At 37.1% G+C, this 23,015-nt stretch overlaps 1 protein-coding gene across 1 annotated transcript in view; it reads right to left on the reverse strand.

The window, feature by feature from the left end:
- Nucleotides 1-3,015: 3,015 nt before the first annotated feature.
- The window catches only part of CXADR (coxsackie virus and adenovirus receptor), a 26,234-nt gene continuing 6,234 nt past the window's right edge, over nucleotides 3,016-23,015 (reverse strand). The window contains exon 7 of the mRNA XM_019524528.1: nucleotides 3,016-3,571. Within this exon, the coding sequence (XP_019380073.1) occupies nucleotides 3,530-3,571 (42 nt within the window). The 3' untranslated portion in view covers nucleotides 3,016-3,529. The remainder of the gene's footprint in view (nucleotides 3,572-23,015) is intronic.

The following is a 23,015-nucleotide window of genomic DNA, read 5'->3' on the forward strand; positions in this document are numbered from 1 at the left end:
TAGAGTAAATTACAATGTACAGTGTGCATGGAGCATGTTTTGTAAGCACTTTTATACTTCAGTGCTAATTAACTCAGACTGTGTTCAACTCTGTCAGATTATGCAACATCAGTACATTCTGCACTATATGGGGTAAGCAATCAGTTCAGAACAAATGACTTAATGTTCTTAACACAATATATTTTTCAGTCAACAGCTGCTGCTTGGTACCAAGCCCACTCAGTATATAGAGCACATCCAAAATCTCAGATATTTATGTTAAAAATCTGGCATTCCTAACGCAAATTTGGCTCCCTGGGACCACATTAATCTGGCATGCCTACCCGTTTAACAAAAGCTAATGTTCAGATTTAGGCTTTTCAGTTTTGCCTTCCAGGTTATGAGAGATCAAGTTGTAAATTAATTATTCATAACTCCATTGCGTTTCCTTGATATCATTTGATTCAGCCACAATTTTAATATATGAATAATTTAGGCCCTTAAAGTGCTGAGAGGACTACACAGGCCCCCACACAGAGCTTCAATGAGTTCATGGGTAGAAACAATATATCAAAAAATGCTTAGCACATGGATGAACTTGACTTGCTGGGGAGGAATCAAACCGACTCTGTCGGAGAAGTCATTCCTTACCAACTTACCACAGCTTTTAAGGGTGTCAATAAGCAGGTGGATTGGGGTGATCCAACTGACACTGTATATTTGGATTTCCAAAAAGCATTCGACAAGGACCCCCATCAGAGCCTCTTAACTAAATTAGATGGTCATGGGATTAAAGGGAATGTCAATTTGTGGATTAGAAAATGGCTCAAAGAGAAAACAAAGCATATAAATGGTCTGTTTTCAGGATGAAAAGAAGTAAACAGCAGGGTCCCCCAAGGATGCGTGTTGGGACCAGTGCTGTTTAAATAAATGATCTGGAAAAGGAGGTGAGTAGCAAGGTGACCAAATTTGCAGATGACAAAATTATTTCAAGTTGTATAAATCAAGGTGGACTGTGAGAAACTACAGAAGGATCTGGCATGACAGAGAATAGGCAACTAAATGGCAGATGAAACTCAGTGTAGATAACTGTAAAGTGATGCATCTGGGAAAAAATAACCTAAACTATGCCTACCACTTTGATGGGCTCTACATTAGGTGTTATCACACAGGAAAGAGATCCGGGAGTCATTATGGACAGTTTGCTAAAATCGTCAGCTCAGTGCTCAGCAGCCATCAAAAAGGCAAACAAAATGTTAGGAATTACTAAGGAGGGAATTGTGAACAAAACGGAAAGTATCATTATGCCTCTTTATAAATCCATGGTGTGTCCATCCACGTGTTGAATACTGTGCCCAGCTCTGATCCCCACATCTCAAAAAGGATACCGAAGAACCAAGGGTGGTATAGAGAAGAGCAACAAGAATGATTAGTGATATGGAGGAAGTTCCATATGAGGAGAGACTAAAGAAGACAGGCATATTTAGTTTAGAAAAGTGATGCTGGTGGGGGACACACAATAAAGGTTTACAAAATACTAAATGGCAAAAAGAAAGTTAATAGGGATTTATTATTTACTCTCTCATGCAATACAAGAACTAGGGGTGAGGAAATTAAACTATTAGATAGCAAGTATAAAACTAACCAAAGGAAGTTCTTTTGCACACAGAATATAATTAAAGTGTGGAACTCACTGCCATCAGATGTTGTGGAAGCTGACGGTTTAGCCAGATTCAGGAAAAAAAAGAGAGATTGGACAAATTCTTGGAGAAAAGGGGTATCAGTAGCTATTGAGCATAGGAGTTAAGGATACAGCCTCTGAATGAGAACTTCATGGACATTAAAGGCTGGAGGCTGCAAGTAAGAGGAACAGAGGGAAAAAGCTCTGGTTACACCTTTTACTCTCCTTTTCAGCATCTACTCCACCCCTGTGACATAGGATACTGGGCAAGATGGATCTATGGTCTGACCCAGTAAATGGTGAATCTTATGTTCTCCCTTTGCAAAATATGCACATCTTATTTTAAATGTTAGCCTTTGCTTTCTCCTAGTTTGAAATCTGAACTAAGCACAGACTATAATTGTTTTCTCATAGTTCTGTCAAGAACTCCCTGTGCTCAGTCAAGTTATGCACATTTGTCTTGAAGTAAAGCTTTATCTTTTGCAACACTTCAGTTTTTAAAGGACACTGCAATTTGGGACAACAGCTCTTACAATGTTTTTCAGTAGTTAAGCAATGATTAGTTAATGGCAAATATAAATTAAGTACTTACTAATCTTGATTACTTTGCATTCTGACCAAAGGAATTTTAAAGAAAAGGTTTATTCCTAATCTAAAGAAATCTTTGAGATATATTACTAAAAAGACAATTTCTGCTTCCCCACTAGATAACTATCATGCTTATCTGATTTTTACTTTGACTAGTTTCTTGCCAGTTGGACTTTAGGCTATCTAATTCGTTACCTCAAAGCGATATAGTAAGTCTACAGCTCAGCAGAGTATACGAGTGCACACGTACATAAATACACAGTGTACCTCAGGAATATGTGGGTAAACAGATGGATTTACATTTCAGTTGTGCTCCCTTGATACTTGGTCACTCCATATTAGCTTGGTCCTTCAAGATGCTCCAAATTACAGTAGTTGTGATTGGGACAGGGCACCTCTAAAATGTTTGGCAACTATGGGGAGGCACTTGGAAGTGCCTCCTTCACCAGGCCTTTTTCCTCCAAACCACAGTCTCTGTCAGATTCTGTACTGTTCACCAGATCCACCTGTCGCAAGGTCAGCCTCTCACAGCTGGTTGAACCCGATTGTGAGTGCCTTTGCTGTCAGCATTGTCTAAAACTTATTGGTCTAGTTTTCTCCTATTTTAGATAAATCTTTTTCAGCTTTATCATTTCATCATTACTTTCACATCCCTTGCTCCTTTTCCTGTACAATTAAGACTCCAGAAGTAAAGATAGTGCGATGAATTGATGCCGCTTATGGCACAACTAGATTAGCAGATTATGCTATAACATACTTGTGCTGTATCCATCATAATGCAATGTTTTATTAAAACTGTACGACAAAATTTACAGGCTTGGAATACAAAGTAGCAAAATTAATTTCAAAGAAGCATGTTTATAAAAGGTTTATATTTATAACAGAATTAAGAGTATCATCACAATATTTAAATAGAAGGCACATTTCCTATAAAAAGTCCAGTCTTCAGGCTCGCTCTCAACTTAAAAAAACTGCAAGTGAATTTAACTTAAGCACCAAAATACATTTATGCTACCTGAGTTGATTTGTGTAAACTTCATTGATTGTTATTTTGTCAAAATGTTCTTCATAGATTTTTAAAACTCAGAACTATTTTAAACAGTCACATTTCAAATTTTGTATTATAAATTAATAGAAAGGATTGCTACTTAAAATAAAAAAAATACAGATTCGGCTCTAAGTGAAATAGATAAAGAACAAAAAATATACTTCATTTCACAACAGACTTCAGTTTATCCATACTTGAAATTCATGGGGAAAATGCTGCGTGTTTCTTCATGTTTATACCACTGTTATGTCACGAATCTTGTCTGTGATGGTATGCTGTAAAAAAAAGTGGATATTATTAATTTATAAAAAGGTGCTACACTGTTACAATTAAGTACATTTGTAACCAAGATAAACACTAAATTAATTCAAATAATGCTAAATTTAATACAGCTGAAAAATCAGTGGAGTTATCCTTACATACAATCACTGTAAAGTAGTGGAGAACAAGACCCATTCGCAATAGAAATCTAGAACCTGTTTGTGATACCATGAAAGTCAATGGAGTTTTGTAACTGCCTTTCATGACAGAAAATAGGATCAGACACTTCCCGTCTTCATCTAACAGCTGCCACAAAATGATGTACACTACAGCATCTCTTCTACTATTGTTATCAAACCCATTTTAAAATCACAAGCAAGGGGTCTCCTGGCATTTCTGCATTCATTGCTGTCCTGCAGACATTTTTGTGAAATTTTACCTAAAATTACCTTACCTTAATTTCATGCTATCATTTCTAAACACGGATTGTTTTGCCCTTAAAATTCTGTTTGTGAAATCCTTCTAAATACTTATTATAGTTACTAAGCCCTTGCCCATCAATCTTGGTATTTAGTCACATTAATCATACTTAGGATGGTTTTTTTGTTTGTTTGAACTGTTGTTTATAATTCAGTCCTATCAGTCACTGAATCATTTTGGTTAGTTGTCTATGGATACTGTGGTCTCCAAAAATTAATGCAATGCTCTAGTTCAATCTATCTGAAAAGAAGCAATCACCTCTTGGCTCTGTGACGTGGCGTGCCAAATAGCTTAGACCTATATGCAGAGCCACAACATAGCGTAACATCATCATATTGTCTGCTTTCACCCCTTCTGTCTTCTGGAAGTACTCATTTCCTGGAGTCCCCCTTCTACAAAAAACACCCTTTACTAGTTAATACCACCTACACAGCATATATGCAAAGACAACTAAGATTACTCAAGTGGCATTTTACTTTCATATATTCCATTTCCAAATGTATTAGGTGACATTTTATTAATATTTTTCAGTACTCAATGAAGGTAAGCTACCTCAGTTCCATGTTATTTATCAAAGTAACAAGCATACTAGCCATCTCTTTTCCTAGATCATCAGTAAAGACACTGACTCGGACTGTACCTCTAATACTATATTACATCACTCCCCACTTTCCCAGTATTTGACACACTTGTTGAGTATAATTAATTTTGTGTAAAACCCTCCAGCTGCATGTGTCAGTGACAATTGCACAGATGTAAATTATATTTTCAAACACTACTTTGCTCTGTTCCCTTGATATACAATATACATACTGTTTTGTACATCACCCCCCTCCCCTTCTCAGAAAACAAGGATCTTGTTCTGGGAAGGCAGAATGAAGAAAAAAAAGATTTTTCGCTGGAGCCACTGCTGAATGCAAGCTGCATGCAGGATAGGAAAAGTCTATTCTTCAGACTAAAGCTGCTGCCAATTCAGTGGTGGCTCTGTCAGGGTTAAAATTTTGACTGCAGAGCTTGCAAAGAGAGAATGAGCTGACTGAAGAGTAGAGACTGTCACTTCTGTATGCAGCCAGAGCCCAGAATGGAGCCAGCCCCAGCAGTCATTTCCAGCATCCTCAAGTCTCTATTCCAGCATGGAAATCAGGTTCCTCACTTAAAACAAAACAAAACAAACCAAAAACTCACCTCAGTTTTGGATGCCTAATTTTGGGGGAAATGGTACATGTGGCTTGCATGCAGATATGGTGGTTTTTGTAGTCATAAGAAACACTCTAAAGAAGGTGTCATTCTTCCAAGAATCCTCCTGTGATTTACCTTGCAAATTTAGATTTCTCTCATTTTTTCCAGTAATTTAGAAGGGATCAATCCATCACACAAAAATAGTCAGGTATATTTGTCTTATGCTCTTTCTCTGTCTTTCAGAGTATAGGGATATTTTGTGTTAAGATACTGATTTACATTACACTCCATGTAATGAACCTATAAAAAGAAATCCAGACTAGGTCTTCTGGTTACATCCATGCTGTAGCGGGTTGCTGCTGCACCACCTTTTCACTTTGGCTTTTCCCCTTCCCTGAGCATCTCTCAGCAAGCCTCAGTAACATGCAGTCTTTAAACCCATTGGCCTTTACTGCCTGGAGCGTGTCAGTGTGATACAGTAATATACAGTCATTTAACAAAATTAAGCAAGTAAATGAAAATCCTTATTGTCCTTGACACAGAGGGGTCTGCTGTGGCTTCAGCCTTCAAATCCCAGGCTTGTTCTCCTTGTAGCCAAGAAGTCTCCAGTCCCTGGTGCTTCTCCTCTGCACCTCCCTCTGGTTCTGCCTACTGGGATTTTCCATCTTAGTGAGCCATTCCCTCATAAGACTTCACACAGCTGTACCACCTCGGCCAGGATAGCTGCCTCCTCTTACGGGGACAGACCACCCTGTTACACCTACTGTAATTAGACTGAAAAATCTTGGGCATACTCTTTATTATTTTGCCTGTGCAGTACCTAACAAAATAGAAACAAATCCCAGGTTGTTTTCTATTGTAGTATCATATTTCAAGTAAGTAATAAATACTGTTTCCCAATAAAAGATTAAACTCCTGCCCCTGGAATCTGCCGCAGATACTCAGCCCTCCTAGAAAAGCCTGCAAAGATGGTTGCCATTCAATGAACCAAGATGTCAACAGTTTCTGTAAAACAACTTAGTAGGGATACGAATCCCAGAATAAAGGGCCCTCCGTTATGCGTGCCCTAGTTCCAATTCCTTTTATGAACAAATCTAGGTACAATTAACAAGACATTCCTATTCTGGTAAAAATATGTGAAATACACACAGAACCTATTGTGATATTGTAAAACATTAGACTTCGGCTACGTGGATATTAAAAATGCAAATCAACTTGCAGTTAGACATCAAAATAGGGATGTAGACAGGACTGAACAAGAAAAAAGTAGCAAGCTATGTTTTGCTCCGGTATCAGCAGGTACAAACTCCTATTAACAACAATTCCTAACAATCTAAATTGGGCCCAGCATTCCCAAGAGGAATTCCTTTTCAAATTATAATTGCTTCAAAAGTAAAATAAATTCTTAGCTGACATTTGGAGGATTAATGAACTGTTATTCACATCTGGGTTTTCAGTGGGTAAATTTCCATTTCTCAAGATTTTCCTATCCAAAGTTCTCTCATTCCTAAGACCTTCAACCTTTATTTTCCTTAACTCATCCTTCCCCTGCTGGTAAATCCCTTAAACAACAAGTTGATAATGAAATAAACAATAATCAACAAGTGCAACATGAAAGTTCAGTTTGGAGACATACAGTAGATGGTTCTGTACAATTAGTGATAAAACATCCTTAGTTTTCTATATGTTACAGATGGTAAGGCAAAAGAAATATTGCACCCAACAAAAGGCAATTTTATTTTATATCTCATTAAAATATGCAAAAGCCCTAAACTGAGCACTGGTAATTGACCAAAGGCACTATGATCATGACTTAGCTACATTGGAAGTGGTCAAACAGACAAGTCTGAACAAAAAATTGTATATGCACATAATTTTGTTGTTTTACAAGGAATGATTGTAAGTGAAGACAACTGAGAAAGCAAAATAAAGAATAAAAATGTAAATAAAAGTTGGGGGTTTAGCAATTAACTAAAGAGACAAATTACAAAAAAACAATAGAACTGTGTAATGCCCATTTCACTGATGAAGTAAAAGATATGCTTTAAAAAGAAAAAAAGATGTAGTTGTATCATATGAGAACGACAGTAATTTCTGTTCCAGTCCTAAAAGAATTGGCAATGTAATAAGATTCAGTGTACTATGGAAATTACTTAGTACTGGAAGTATGGCCAATGCCCAGGCCTGACTCAAGGAAGGCACGCAGAATGACCTAAGCATAGGCTTTTTTAGCTTGGTATCAGTCCAGAGCAAAATAATGGACACACTATGGGATTATGGAAATATTAATGTGGTCTTAAATTGATAAACAGGCTCATTGTAAAAGCATCTTCCCAGGGACAAAATATTTTGTACTAAAGAGCATTCTAGTGCAGAAAGGCTTAGAAGAACAAATGGTTGGAACCTGAAGCAAAACAAATTATGATGAAAAAACAGACCATTATTAACAGCGAAGGAGATTATTTAATGGAATAAATTATATCGAAGGAAATTGTGAATTATACATCTCTTAATATCCTCAGATCAAGACTGAAGTACTTCCTGGAAAATATGGTTTAATCAAGTACAAGTTATGGGACTTGATAAAGGGGAAACTGAGTGCAATTTAACTGGGTACAGGAGGTCAGACTAGATTATCCAGAAGTCCCTTCTGGTCATAAATTCTGCAAAACTACATTAGTTTTCATGTTGTTGTAAATCTATTTTTATAACAAAAGTGAGTTTAAACTCACAATTAATGTGGTATATTTCTATGGCTAGTGGAACAGTTAACAAAAATAATCTTTCCATGGTATCAGTATCTCATGGTACCTCAAAGGCACATTATCAACTTTAATAAAGACACTTGAAGCAATGGCGAGGCATTATCTAGCATAGTAGGTCCATCTAGAGGCATCAACCCTCAAGAAAATTGTAGAAAAATTAGAGCCCAATAGAGAACAATATTAGAGATCTAGACAACAAAAGGAAAGCTTAGAACAAATGGGATTATTTTGTTCGGAGAAAGAGGAGACTGAGGAGGAATTTTATAACCTTCTTCAAATATCCAAAAGGTGATTTATACTCAAGATGGAGACAAACTAGTATCTGTGGCCACAGGGGATAGGACAAGTAAATGTTTTATATTGCACAAGGGAAATTTAGGTGGTATATTAAGAATAACTTTATAACTATGAAGGTATTACTAAGCTTTGGAACAAATTACCTAGAAATACTGTGGTATCTCCATCTTTAGAAGTCTTTCAGAGTAAGTTAGATGAACATTTTTTGGATGGCTTAGAAGGGGATGATTTCATCTTCCAAGCCTATTTTTCTGATTCTTGAGTGCTACTCATCCATAAAAGTCTTACATATATATTTACAGATGGAGAAACTGATGGAAATCAAGTGTGAAAAATCATTCAAGCTAGCAGCGGCAGGATCAGGAAATGAGCCTGTATCTCAAGTCCTACTCCAATGCATTGGACTAAGATCACATCTCCTCAGATATTATGCACGCCATCTTAGAATCCTAAAAGATGGCATTCAACGCACATGGAATTCTCTCATGCAGGGCCCCGTTGGCATCAGTGAGGATCCCGCAGTTGCCACAATCTTTTTTTACGAACTATAAAGTGTATGGTTGGGACCTGGAAGGTTAGATAAATGTGGTTTGGCCAGAACAGAGGATGCTGCCTGATCAAAATTCTCCTGTGCACTGAAGTGACCCAATTTTTACTGTCAGCAGGTTACTGTTTATGCCCGAAGTGCTGATTAAAATTCCAGCATAACTAGGTGAACCAAAGACAGAGATGTTTTCACATTCAGACATCTATTAAGAATTTTAAAGGCATAAAGACCAGAGTGTCTTCTAGTTGCAGAATCTGGAAAACACAAAATAAAACCAACAGACAAACTAGTGGCTTTTCTGACAATTAGTCCCACTAGAAAAATATACATGCTTTTTACCAACATGTATATTGGACTAAACCTAGGAAAAGGGGTTAAATTACATACTAAAAATTAGCTGGTAGATTTACTAATGCAAGTATTTTGGTACCAAGCAACATAATTTTTAAACATATACAAAAAAGGGAAATTAAAAATAAATGTACTCTTACTCATAGCTAACTTTTAAAATTTGTTGATGAACTAATTTCAATCAGAAATTTAATTTAATTAATTTCTTAGCATCTTCTTTATCTTAAAGTTGTTACTGATGATGTACGGCTTTGATGTTTTGTTTAATTGTGCAAGATGTGACATGAGAACAACATACGGTAACAAGACAACAGTACAACCATATCACTTAAAAAAAATCTTGCCTTTTCTTATATATTCACTTTCCTAACACTTACCTGTTTTAATAATGGAAAAAACAAAGCTGCCTCTTAGAATTGGGTACCAGACTGCTCCAGCGGGGAGTGGTGAGCAGTGGTTTGGAGAGCCTGGCTGGGCCAGGGACAGCATCGGCAGCATGTAGATGCCTGCTTCCAGAGTCTGCTCTCTTCCCCTCATTCCCCTTGCTGAAAGGGAGCCAAGCAGGGAAAGGTGAATCTGTGTGCTGCTGCTGTAGTCTCTAGCCAAGCCGGGCCTCCTGCACAGCAACTCCACACAGCTCCTAGCAGAAGAGGTCTAACTCTCAACTCTTGCAGGCACCCGAAAGCTCCAGAACCACTCCTGCTCCATACTGAAGGGAGCAATTGTGGCAGTGTGCAGACCCCTCCTTCCAATCTGTTCCTGGCCAGAGATGGGGGAGGGGGCAGGGGAGCCGGGCAAGGAAGGAGGAACCTGTACCTTGCTGAGCTGGACTCAGCACAGCTGCTCCCTGCAGCATGGCGTAAGAGCAGCTCTTGGGCTCCCCATGCACCCACATTAGTGAGGAAAACAGTGTGTGGGGGGGGAAGGGGCAGGTGGGGAGGCAAGTGGTAGAGAGGCAGGCACCAGAGGGGCAAGGGGAAGGAATCAAGCTGTCTCTTCCCCTTACCCCTGCTTCCCCCCCCAGGGCCTCTGCCCCTGCTCTCCTGCCTTAAATTTGCCTCATCCCCCTGCACTGCTAAGACAATCCTCCAATAATTATATTCTACACATGGATTTATATTTAGAATCTAATTATTGGGGGGAGGTCATCTTAAATTCAGCATCATCTTGGAACTGGGTACATTTGGTAACATTTTCAAATCAACAGCCTAATTTCATTACCCTATTTTAATTCTAAACACAATGCTGCTGAAATTTGATAGAGAAGTTTCGGAGGGGGTTGGAGACCGATGTATTTACTCATGCTTTTCAGATTACCTCATTTCTCATACTTTTCTTGTTTATTCCTGGATTGTACCCTAAGGATTGAACAAATAAAGTTACCTGATCCAAATCTCACTGAAGCCAGAGGGAATCTTTCCACCAACTTCAATGGATTTTGGCTTGGACCTTAAATGTAATGATGCTTTATTAATGCCACACTTAAAAGATGGTAATTTGGTGGTAAGGCTAGTACTGCAGCCTATTAATGCACTGTTTAAAATATACTGGTACTGTGAAATATTATTTTAGCATCAGATTCAATGATCATTTTGAATGATATTTATACTTATGTAAAAGAAACATTGTCAATTTGAAAAATCTTTGATAATGCTTCTAAAATTGTCTATTAACTACACTTAAAGATTATAAAGGAACATAATTGAAATAAGAGGGGAAGATATGTCTAATTTGTTTTAATTTGCTGTGTCTGTTGGCATCTTGTACATAGCCCCAATCCTGCAACTTGTTTTGCATAAATGGATTCTTTCACCCATGTTTTTATGCCCTGGTACAGGCAGAAGAGCTTTATATGAGTGGAGGAAAACCATCCACATGAAGAGGTATAAAATATAGGTATTTTCTTCCTTTATGAAGCAAACAAACAGAAAATAAGGGTGTAATTTACATTAAAGCTGTTAATCATTTATAAATTGATGTTACAGCATACTGAAAGAAATATGTATTCGTTCTGTTTATGTAATAGTAATCTCTTACAATTTCATAGTTTTGTAGTTTCTAGGGTCAGAAGGGACCTGAACAGATCATCAAGTCCAACCCCCTGCCCTGGGCAGGAATGAGTGCTGGGATCATAATACACCAGCCAGATATCTATCCAGCCTCCTCTTGAAGACCCCCAAGGTAGGGGACAGCACCACACCTGGGAGCCCATTCCAGAGCCTGGCAGCCCTAACCATAAAGTAATGCCTCCTGATGTCAAGCCTGAACTTGCTCTCAATCAATTTGTGGCTGTTATTCCTTGTTATCCCAGGTGGTGCCCAGAGGGACAAAGCCTCACCTATTTTCCGCTGGTCCCCCCTGGTGAGTTTATAGATGGCCACCAGATCCCCTCTCGTGGACGCTGAATAGATTCAGTTGGGTAGACTCAGCATCCTAGATTCAGGATGTAGCTGCACTTGTAACAATTGATTAATAGTAGAATAGTAGATTCTATAAGCAATCAGTCGATCATTTACTAGCCCTTTTATGCTAGCTAGAGATATCCTCAGTTTTACCAACAATTCATATTTTTTTTCCTTCTGCAAAAATCAGAAAATATTATGAATCACAAATTCTACAGGACTTTTTCTTATTAACCGAGGGTTTTTTAAATGCTTTAACGTTGTTGTGGGAGACGCTCAGTCCAATTAGCCTTACTATGTGTTTTTTTAAAGCATGTAAACTTATAAATGAAACCAGAATTATAAAAATAGGTGCATATTCAAAAATTAATACATAAAGTCACTTAAAAAAAAAATAAAGTCCAGAACTTCTTTCTTAATACCAACAAAAGCTGTGTTATCCAGCACTTTATCAACCAGAAAGCTCCACTAACCGGCATCTGAGAGAGACAGCAGAAGCAAAACCAGAAGTCCTACTTCCAGTTTTGCTGCCACGAGCTGAGTTCGTCTTCTTCACTTCTTCTGCCCATGGCCTGGGGCAAAGCAGCCTGCATGGGGCCCCCCTCCCTGTCCCTTGGCACACGGATGCCAGGGAGTGCACCGGATGGTGCACAGTTGATTAACCAGCATCCCCCATTCCCAGGGGATGCTGGATAACAGAGCGTTTGTTGTAAAATCTTTACAATCAATATTGAAGCATTGTCTGTGCATGAAAAGCAAAGTACACATTGAATAAAACTTACAATCATCTAGTTATATTATTTTCATTAGCTTAAGATATCTAAACAAGATTATGAAAACATTGCATCAGAATTTTAAAATTTAGTTTTAATACTGTGAGGCATTTAATTCACCGACTCATTTGAATAATTATTTTTTAAAATAGAAAAAGATCTAATTCTCTGAAGCACATTTATTGCACAAATGACTCCTACTGACTAGTACTGGAGTCAAGTGGTGTATTAGTATCTGACTGAGATAATATTCAGTACTGATATGTCATGTTATTTGTAAAGCATCTTAGATGGCTCTGGTACCATATAACATCTAAATGTCATCAACATAACAATGGACTATCACAAGGGACTGGACAGCAGGTAAAGATGTAATTTTTGAGGTAAGTTTGTTTAATAAAAAAGATCTTCTGACAAATACATGTGAGAAATCATGGTGCAGACCACTTGTTCTGGGGCACTAGGGATATTGAGTGTTGGAAGCTCACTGCAGGGTATCTATTCCCTTTAACTTCTCTTGCCTAACCATACAATTGCCTTCAAATTTCCTTGTCCTCTCAAAGCAGCTGAGTTTTTGTTATTTTAGTAGGTCACATTTACACATCACCAACACACGTTCATTTTGTAATCCTTAATTGAATTTTCTACATTTGCACTGTCACCCAGCATTATTAATACATTTTTTCTCTCACTATATAACTCAAAGCATTCATGACAGTCACTAGACAAACAGGAATGAAAATTCTGAAATGCTCACATCATTACCTGTTTACAAGGTATAAAAGTATGGGCAGGTAAGATGGAGGAAACATTTCAAAAGGTTTAAATTTACTAGCAGTAACTGTTTTTGTATAAGATATGTAGTATCTAGATGTAAAGCAGCTAGGGCTAAGCATAAGTAAATAGTTCTTCTGAGATGCATTTCTTTTTATTTTTGCTTAAGAAAAAAGTTATATTACATGCATGATCAGCACCAAAGAGGAATATTTTTCTTCAAAACCTGTGCTTGCACCTTTAAAGTTTTGCCATGTACTATCATATTGTTTTTAAATCTTGGAGAAATGTTTTTCCTCTTGACAGTTATGGAATTAAAAGCGATGGGAATGGACATTCTATTTACTCATAAAAAATACAGTGCTAGCTGCCACAACTTAAGTGCTTGACAGTGTTTCACAAACCACCAGCTGCGCCCCAGAGATGTCATCTAGTTTAAACGTCAAAAGTAATTCCGTTTCTGCATTAACAATATTCTACACATTCCATGTCAAGTCTGTTGATGTCCCATCTGACCTAGTATGGTAGGTGGAAACCATAATGGAAGAAAAGATAAAAGTAATGAATGTCTTTTGACAAGCGTACACTTTGTAGTGGGTCCTTGTATTTGTTTCTCATCAGTTGCAACAAACTTATTATATCTGAGAAAAAACTAGAGTGGCCAGTTCTTATTTCTCAGGTGCTAGAAGCCTGTAAAGTGGAGATGAAGTTTTAGAACAGGAAAGCATCAGTGTAAACTGTCAGTGGAGGAAATTCTCTCATCAACAAACATAATTCACGGTAAAACAAGGAGAACTTGAATAGTGTTCTTAAGGCTTCCTTATTTCTACAGTATATCATCTGCCAGCACACTATTTAGAATCAAAACAAATCATGTTTGCATGAAGGATTTTCTCTGATATTTAGCTTACACTAACTTTTTTCTCAGAATGGAAGAAGGGCATTTGATGCTCAAAAGTTTGTCAAACAGCTTCCCAGCTATACAAGTGGTCCAACGAAAGATATCACAAGAAATCCTTGCCTCTCAAACAAAACTGTCATAGATTCATACATTGTAAGGCCAGAAGGGACCTTGGAAGATTATCAGGTCCAGCTCCCTGCACCAAGCAGGAAAGATAATGGGGTTAGGTGACTCCAGCAAGGTGACTGTCTAGTCTCCTCTTGAAGATCCTCTTTGTCCAAACAAAGCATGTTTTAATAAAGTACATTTCCCCCCTCTATTGAATCAGGTCAGTAATTCACAATAGAAATTTTCTACTATTGTAAGACCCGACACAATGGGAGGGGTAGGAGAGGAGTTGAAATATCAACATACCTTCACTGATCTGTTGCTGTGAGTTGGGGAAATTTACATTTTAAAACTTATGGAGAAGAATCTTGAATTGCATTTTTTTTTTTAAAGAGAATTCCCAAACCATTTTCTGCTTTGGTGGGAATGGGAGAGATAAGATACAAAAAACATGAAAACAGATGCTGATTGATTACTATACGTTGAAAGTAACAGGCAGCTGGGAGGGATGCCAATCTGAAGTGAGTTGGCAGGAGACCCGAATGAAAATAATAAACTGTCAAAACAGTTTTCCATGGCAAAGTGCTGTTTGAAAAATTTCACTAAAACTTATTTAGAAAGTTAGAAAAATGTTTAGAAAGTGTCAATATAGCCTGTTTTAACATTTTTTTTTGGATATAAAGGTTTAGAAGCAATTTTTCATACTGAAATATTATTTAAAAAGTTAAAACCTAAAAATGATCAGAATTAAAATATTTTGATTAACCTGAAATTAAAAAAAATGGAATTTTGTTTCCTAAAAATAAAGTAAGAACAGTCGGGGTTTTTTTTGTTTTTTTAACTCACTTGCCCCTGTCCCACAAATTTAAAAAAAAATTGTAATCAGGTTTATTCAACAGTTTACTTGTGCCTGGTGACCAGAATCTTGACAGTACCTGGCATTCCTATGTAGCAAAGGAGAAATTAATCTCTCTACTCCCTCCTCAATCACTTCTCTCAACAGCTATAGCTAGGGCCTACTCAACTCAAAGAGGCAGATAGCCAATTTCATGGGCAGATTGCAGGGCCAGCTGCCATTTTCACAAGCCTTATCATGGTGCCCCACATGCCTCTGATTGGCCAATGGGCTCTAATGGCCTTGTAGCTGAATGGTGGAGAGGGCTATCTGTCACACAGCCTCACTCCTCAGTGCTGACTGGTGGAGAAGCAGGGCCATGTGACAGGTTAGCCAATCAGTGATGAGAAGAGAGGGGGCGGCAACCATCTTGCCTGCTCCTCTTCAAGTCAGCAGCCCCCCCCTCCCCCAGCAGGCTGCATGGCCAGGAGGACTATTGGATCCCACTGGGTAGCCATCATTTTATTTTTAGTAACTCCCCCTTTACAATACCCCCCCTCCACTCACACACACACACTTTGTGAAATTCATGAAGTCGCAATTTGACTAGGTCCCTAGCTAGAGCTCCTCAAGTCAGGGAAGACTTCCTCCTCCTCCCCCCCTTCCTAAAATTCTTAACTCACTAGGGAACACTTCTAAGAGAGTATTTTTCCTGACACTTGAAAATAAACAGTTGGAGAATATACTTATGAATTGTTTTTAATGAAAAAGAATATTATAAATTTGCAGTACCTGATAAACAGCTGTTAGATTAGGAGGAGGAAGAGAAGAGAGAGATTTTTTTTTCTCAAGAATTATTATGCATTCATTGTTCTTTGTGGATAATTTAAAGTTAAAAAGTTGGAAGCAGTATCAGTTTGTATATCTATCAAGGTCAAGGTCCCATCCTGATATACTCATTCAATGACAAATGCAGAACCAAAATACAGTACAAATGAGAGCTCTACAAACAAGTACTCTACATCTTTGGTTTAACTTTGGTAAAAACTGGAGAAGCTGCCTTATTGCTTGCTTTGTTCACAACAAAATACTGCAAAAGTGAGCTGAATTAAGGGAACTTGAATTCAGAGCACTGGATAAATGGATAAAATAGAATTCCAAGGCTGTTCAAATCAGTAGCAACTGAAAAGGTATTATGTGATGGCAGTTTTCTGACATGCAAGCAGAATTGGAATATTTATTCAGTTTCACATGATGGCCCTAGTGGGCTGGGTTTTTAATGGCTTAGAGAGGACCATACATATTTACATGTGAGAATTCAGCACTAGCTACCTAGTTCTTAAGGATTTCAACTTCTGATGCAAGAGCCTGAATTAGGGACAAGGAATGGGTATACAAACCAGAGTACAACCTCTGTGATTTCGTTTTGAAATGGAAAAAAGAACTGACCAAGTGAGGAAACAGCCTGGGGGAAATGGAGCAATGTATTAATTCACCTAAACTTCAATCAAAATAGTAATATCCAGAATTTCTTAGTCTGCTTCAACAGCCAAAAAAATTTTCTTGCTCAAAAGGGATGAAAAGCATAAGGATGGGCTTGCTGTATTTTGTCTCAAAGAAAATTAAAAAATGGAAACCCAAGGCATCTTTACATGTGCTCTGCGGGGGGGGGCTTTAATTAGAGGAGCTCGGAGATCTGCTCTAATTGAAACACCTGTAGCACCTCATGCATTCAGCATCCCACACTTCTAAATTGCGACAGGGGTGCTTTAACTAAAGTTCTGAATAAACAAAAGGCGGGGCTGCTGAAGTGTGCTAATTAGCATTATTAATTAGGTCTGTTCCGACGCACTGTAATTACAGCACGTCGCAGCAGCATCCCTGCACCTCTACAGGCAACCACAAAGGCTACTGGAAAAATCTAAGTAATACCAATACCAATAGGATTTTCTGCCAGCCTGAATGCCCCTTGTTCTATAAAGATCTAAAAGGTCTCTGCCCAGATGTGAGGCTAATATGTAATCAGGAAATACTGCTAGCAATACTGGAATAGGCAACTGATCATTCCAATTAGAAAATCCAGGCAACAGAAGGAAATCAGTGGGTCCAGATTTATTAAAGTTTAAAAACAATTTATTGCTGAATTAGTATTCTGTACATGTTTTCATTGTGAACTCGTTAAATGCATGTACATATTAAGTATTTACGATTTATATCCTCTCAGGCATTGTTCCTCCCCCACACAGTGAATACTCATCAACTGAAGTAACTGGGTCACACCCTTAAGATGACTCATGACACCTGGTTAAGAATGCAGTGCCTCAGATGTGTATAAACTTTAAAAAAGCAAATCCATCTGCTTTCATTTCTTAGATTTAGAACCCAGTTAATCTATTAAATTTCCTTAAATTTCTGCATAAAGGTTACCCTTGAATATTAATACCTAGATTATATTATGACTCTGGACTGGAAGGTTAAAGAACTGCTATACTGGCAAAATATTTTTATCATAGGCTTTTCATGCATACTATCTTCTTAAACTTAGCTGATCAATAATTATATTTGGTAAAGTGATGTTAAAAATTACATCTGATATTGCACAATTATAATTAGAAGGTGCTCTCACTGCAATACTTTATATGATTAAAAAAATGAAACTTAAGCAGCTGCTTCCTTAAATTCATAGTGGTATAAATCTATGACCAGTGGTTATGCGACTAGAATCTCATAATTTAATTAAATAATGTGAATACAAATCTGCAAAGTGTCAACGAAAGTTAGTATAAAAAATGTGTAGCTAATACTACTGAACCTATTCTACATAGATTTAGAATTTGCAGTGTTTACAGATTTAAGAACATCTTGTGAAAACAGAAATTTACAAACACTAAAAATTAGCTTATGGAAGTTAATGAGAGCTTCAAAGAAAAAAACAACTTATTTTGAATACATACACTCAGTAAGAGGAGCAGTGATATATAACGTCTCAAAGTGTTATATCTAGAACAGTATCATAGTTGCCTTGAGAAGGTGACATTTATACTCAAATATTTTATTCCTACAATGAAAGATGCAGTCAACAATTTGAAAATCAAATCAAACCTAATATTTAGGAACAACAGAAATAGAAAACCAGAAATAGAAAAACCAAAGTGCATATATATTCCCACAAAAAATTTAAACCACTCAGCTGTTTATCTTTTTTCCCCATATAGATTTGTAAAAGATACTAGAAGAATGTGATTAGTACAAGTATAGTAGTCAGTCACATTCATTAGGATCCTTCAAAACAGTGAGAAAGTTAAGCCACACACAAGCCCTGCTTTAGAATAAAGACAGACTCTTATTTTCTCTAACAATTTTATTTCAACAGAGTACACAAGTCTGTCACCAAGCTACAGTACTGTATATTAAAGGTTTTTTTTCCTTTACAAACGAACTCCTACAAATTTCAATGCCTGAACTTTAAATACTTTAAAAAAATTAAATACAAAATCTCAAATTCATACCAATATCAAACATTATGTTTTGTGCTTGTGAAGTGTATAACTTCTTTAGTTCCAGTACATATTTATGCTATGGTTTGAATTGAAATCAACCCCAACATTGTGGATCCAACACAAAAGCCACAGGAAAGCTAAAAACAATGTCTAAATAGGGGTTACATGATCTAAACAGTCTTATGAGGCCTTACTATGCTTAATGGAAGGTACTTCTAGTTAAGAAAGATTGTGAAAATCATCTGAAAGTTACTGTATACAGAAGTTACTTCCTTTAACTAGAGATTTTCTGCAAATGGATGTTTTTAAACATGCCTGTAGCATTTAGTCACATAGTTACTAGGCAGGAAGAATGCCAACATTTAATATGACATGTTACAAGTTAATAACTTTTTTTAAATATGCCCATTTGCCCTTATTGAATAAATAAAATGCCACATTTAATGGAGTAACTGTAAGTGACAAATTACATTAATTTCTCTCTTGCTGCATTCAACACATTTTTAAGATTTAGTACATACTTAAAAATTTACCTGCATGAAATTTCAGTTAGGAAAAGCCATACACTTTTAGCAGCTGTATCAGAACAGGGCTAATTTAATTCCCTTGCCCTCAAAATTTGTTATTTAATGAAAGCTAATGCTTTCTTTGTACCAAGCAAATATATTAGCTGATAAGTAATTACATCGCCATGAAGTAAACTAGTAATTGTTTCTTCAGTTCATTTGGATTTAGTCATTTACAACTGATGGAATGAAGTACTGATAGTCACGTTCTAATTGGTATACTAGTTGTCCTTACTTCTAAGAGTTTTCCTTAGTAGTCTTATCTATTATTTTTGACCTTGTTCAATCTGCTGGCCTCCATTGAATCTATTAATATGCAAAATACTGTTAAACCAGTCTTTGCTTTAACAATCATTACCATCTATAAATTGAACAGTAGAATGCTTCGATTCCAAAGAAAAAACTGACACTTGAAATCCATTTATAATTGCAATAAAATGGTCTTCTCAGTGCTTTAGCCATTTAATAAGGCCTGAATATTAGGTAGTTTTGGGTAAAGTCTACCAAGTCAAGCGGATTCTGTATTTCAGATAGTCATGGGAAGTGACAGCATCCTTATTCCCTAAGCAATGACAGACAGACAGACAGACCTGATAGTTATGTCTTGAGAGTACATAATGCTGTTTTCCCATTATGTCCACACAGTCTTCTCCTGTTAACTGGCAAAGCATTAAATACATTATGCTCTGGTTAACTTGTCTCTCCAAGAGGAATGCAAACAACAGTAAATTATTCAGTAGCAAACCAGTTATACGGAATAAAAATCTGGGAGCAGAATAATGGTGCTAGCTGGGTATTAGAACAGCAGCAAATTGGTATTGCAGCAAATTAACTCGAGTTTACTATATGTACACAGAAGTTTCAGAAAGCAACAGCAATTCTGAAATAAAATCATGTTTATGTGCAATGATTATTTACTGGATCATGTAAACTTCTCTGCATAGTTGTAAACAATGGCTGTGTTAGACAATGCCAGCACCAGAGGTGCCCTGCTGCTTTGCAGTTTCCCATTCACTGCATACAAAATGTTTTAATTCCCTGCTATGTTGAGACATACTTGTACAAATCCTGCTTTTGTGTACATTAGTATAAGATTTAGTGTTTCATGCTTACCTGATGGGAGTGCAACAGTAATAGAAAATACAATGTTAACCACCTCACATGTCAACAATTACATAAAACAAGCACAGTAGGTTGTAAACTGGTTGTCCAGCCCTATAGCTGGTTTTTAATCCGTGGGGCAGCTCTAGTTTTGCACAGACTAATTCATCCTCACAACTGAGATAACAGCATATTTTTTTAAAATAATAAACACCTTACTTTTGGGGTAGGTAACATATGAGTATACCATTTAACCTTAACAGCACCTCTTTAGCACTTACAGTCAGGTGAGAAAAATGGTTATCTTCATCTCCAAACTTTGAAAATTGTTTAAAAACACCTTTTCAATTAACTTTTGTAGTCTTGTCTGGAAAATGACTAAAAAGTAGCACTCAGCACAAAAATTAGTTTAAATCCTCCACCATTCTAATAAAATAAGAAAGTGAACAATTTACAGTAACAGTACTCACTAATTGTAAAGAGAAGTTCAAACAGAACTAAAGCACTTTAAAATATAACACTAAGAAAAATTCCTTAAGTCACATGTCAAAAACTGACATGAAGAAGTACAAACAAACAATATGTGAAAATAAAGAAAACAGATCACAGTGTTGTGTTTTGAAGACTACCTTCATCTCTAAAAGCACCTGTCCAAACAGTAATTTAGGCACCAGAAATTTCATTTAAAAATTACGTTACAATCAGGCATAAAGTTTATTGAAAAGGCACAGATGAAAATCTCTTAGTTCTAACAATAAGATTACAACCTTAAAAGATGTCCCAAATGTAGGAAGTTTGTGTACAAAAAACTGAGAATACTTAATATCCACTTCACTCTCTAAAATCAGTATGAAAGGATATGTACCCTACATAACAATCCAGATCAAAAGTTGTATACCTACTTAGTGCTAAGACAAATATTTAGGAATGAGCTGAAAAGCTTATCACAGACAGATCTAGTCAATTAAAAAAAAGACACTATAGCCTATAAGTTTGAAAAACCTTTTATCTCAAATTGTTACATAGAGATATACCTAGTATCTTTCACACAGGCAGTACCAGACATTGTCCTGCATTAAGATCAGTGCTGCATACTATATTCCTTTACATTTTACTAAAATGTTTGGCAGTTTGTTATCTACAACTGTTGTTTTAAATTCATGAAACTCTATTATGAAAAATGTCACTTTCACAAAAACACAAACTGGTTGAAAGTTTAAATTCATTATCTACAACTACCCAATAGGCATTATTAGAATTCATGAAGAGTAGTTTAGTAGGTCTGAAACCAAGAGAAAAAAAAATAAACACTTACTTCTCTATAGCACTGTGTTTGCAAGAGGTGCAAAATGTTGGGCTTCCTCCCCCCACCAAGAAAAAAAAAATCTCAAGTTATTTTTAGATAACCACAGTGCAAAGAGAAATTACCAAAACTCTTTATTTCTATCAACAAGAATGGAATGACCTATTTGGTATTGGTATTCTAAAATGATTTTCCAAAGTAAAAGGCCAGATTTTACAAAAAGTTGAGTATTTAACAGCTATTCACTGAAGTCAAATACAGTTTCTGAATATTTAAATCTTTGGGAGGGAAAAAACAACAGGCCATTGTTTTGGAAGGAAACTATTGTTTTACAGGTCATTGCAAGGTTTTGAAAATCTTGACAATAATGTAGTACTATACTAGATCAAGAGTTCTCAACCTATTTGCCATGGTGGCCTACACTTGTAGCTTCCCATGTGTTACGTGGGCCACAGCCACACAATTTACTGCCTGTGTATCCATTAAAAAAAATGTTTTTAACAGGATGTCACATGGGCAGCAGCAATGTGCTGACTGGGCTGCAGGTTGAGAACCTGTGATGTAAATAGATCTGTGTCCATTCCTTAAGGCAGGAGTGCCAACCTCACCTTGTGCCCTGGAATGGATCTAGCCCACTGTGCTCTTTGCAGGCTAGATTTAGCCTTGGGCATATGATAGCAGCTCGTTCCTACCCAATGCCACACGACAGTGGCATCTCTAGCTCTAACATGGGGCACAGGATGCAGCTCTAGCTCTGGCCACATGCACCACGCCAGAGCTGCCACCACTGACACCATTCTAGGTTGGAGCCATGTGCTCTGTGCTGTGGTGGCAGCTCTAGCTCCAGCACAGGGTATATAGCAGGTCCAGCATGGGGCTAGTGGATGAACAAGTGGAGCCATGGCACTGGTGACAAGCAAAGCAGCTGAAGGGTGACTAGGGCTGTATCATCCCTCCTGCTTCTGATCACCACATCCACTGGAGCCTAAGAGCCCTGGATTCTGTGACAGACTATGCCTCCCCCACTTTCAGTGGCCTGCTGGTAGCCAGGCAGGATAGAGCAGTTCCACACAGATCTGGCCTGTGGGATATACCTTGATACAAGGGACAGGAACAGCTGACCTGAAGTTTTGAAAGATTAAGTTCTGTAACACATTTATAGTGCCTTTTTTAATGCCAGCAAATGAGGTTTAAGTTTCTTGGCATGACTATAAGTTCTTGTTCCTTTACTAAACATAGGATCTCAAAAAACATGCTAGGTCTCCTGTTATAAATTTTACTTGTTGGAACTAATGAAGTCAAGTTTATCAGTTTATTGCTTCAGTTCACTGCAACTGTTTGCCCCTGAATTGTTTCAGCACTTCTGAAAATGCTCCAAATCAAGTTAAAAGATTTTCAGACTTTTTGTAAAATATTTATTTCATATTTCAGTCATTGTAGATTTCACAGAAGAGTGGTCCAAAGGAGTTAAAACATTTCAGTCACTCCAAACAGAGTAAAGTCTCTAGAACGATAACAAACCTCTGCTGTACAGCTGGAATGTCTTATCAATTGTAAAAAAAAAAAAAAAAAAAAA

This window comes from Gavialis gangeticus, unplaced genomic scaffold (genome assembly GCF_001723915.1).
Source record: "Gavialis gangeticus isolate Ggan-Ray unplaced genomic scaffold, GavGan_comp1, whole genome shotgun sequence".
Lineage (NCBI taxonomy): Eukaryota > Metazoa > Chordata > Crocodylia > Gavialidae > Gavialis > Gavialis gangeticus.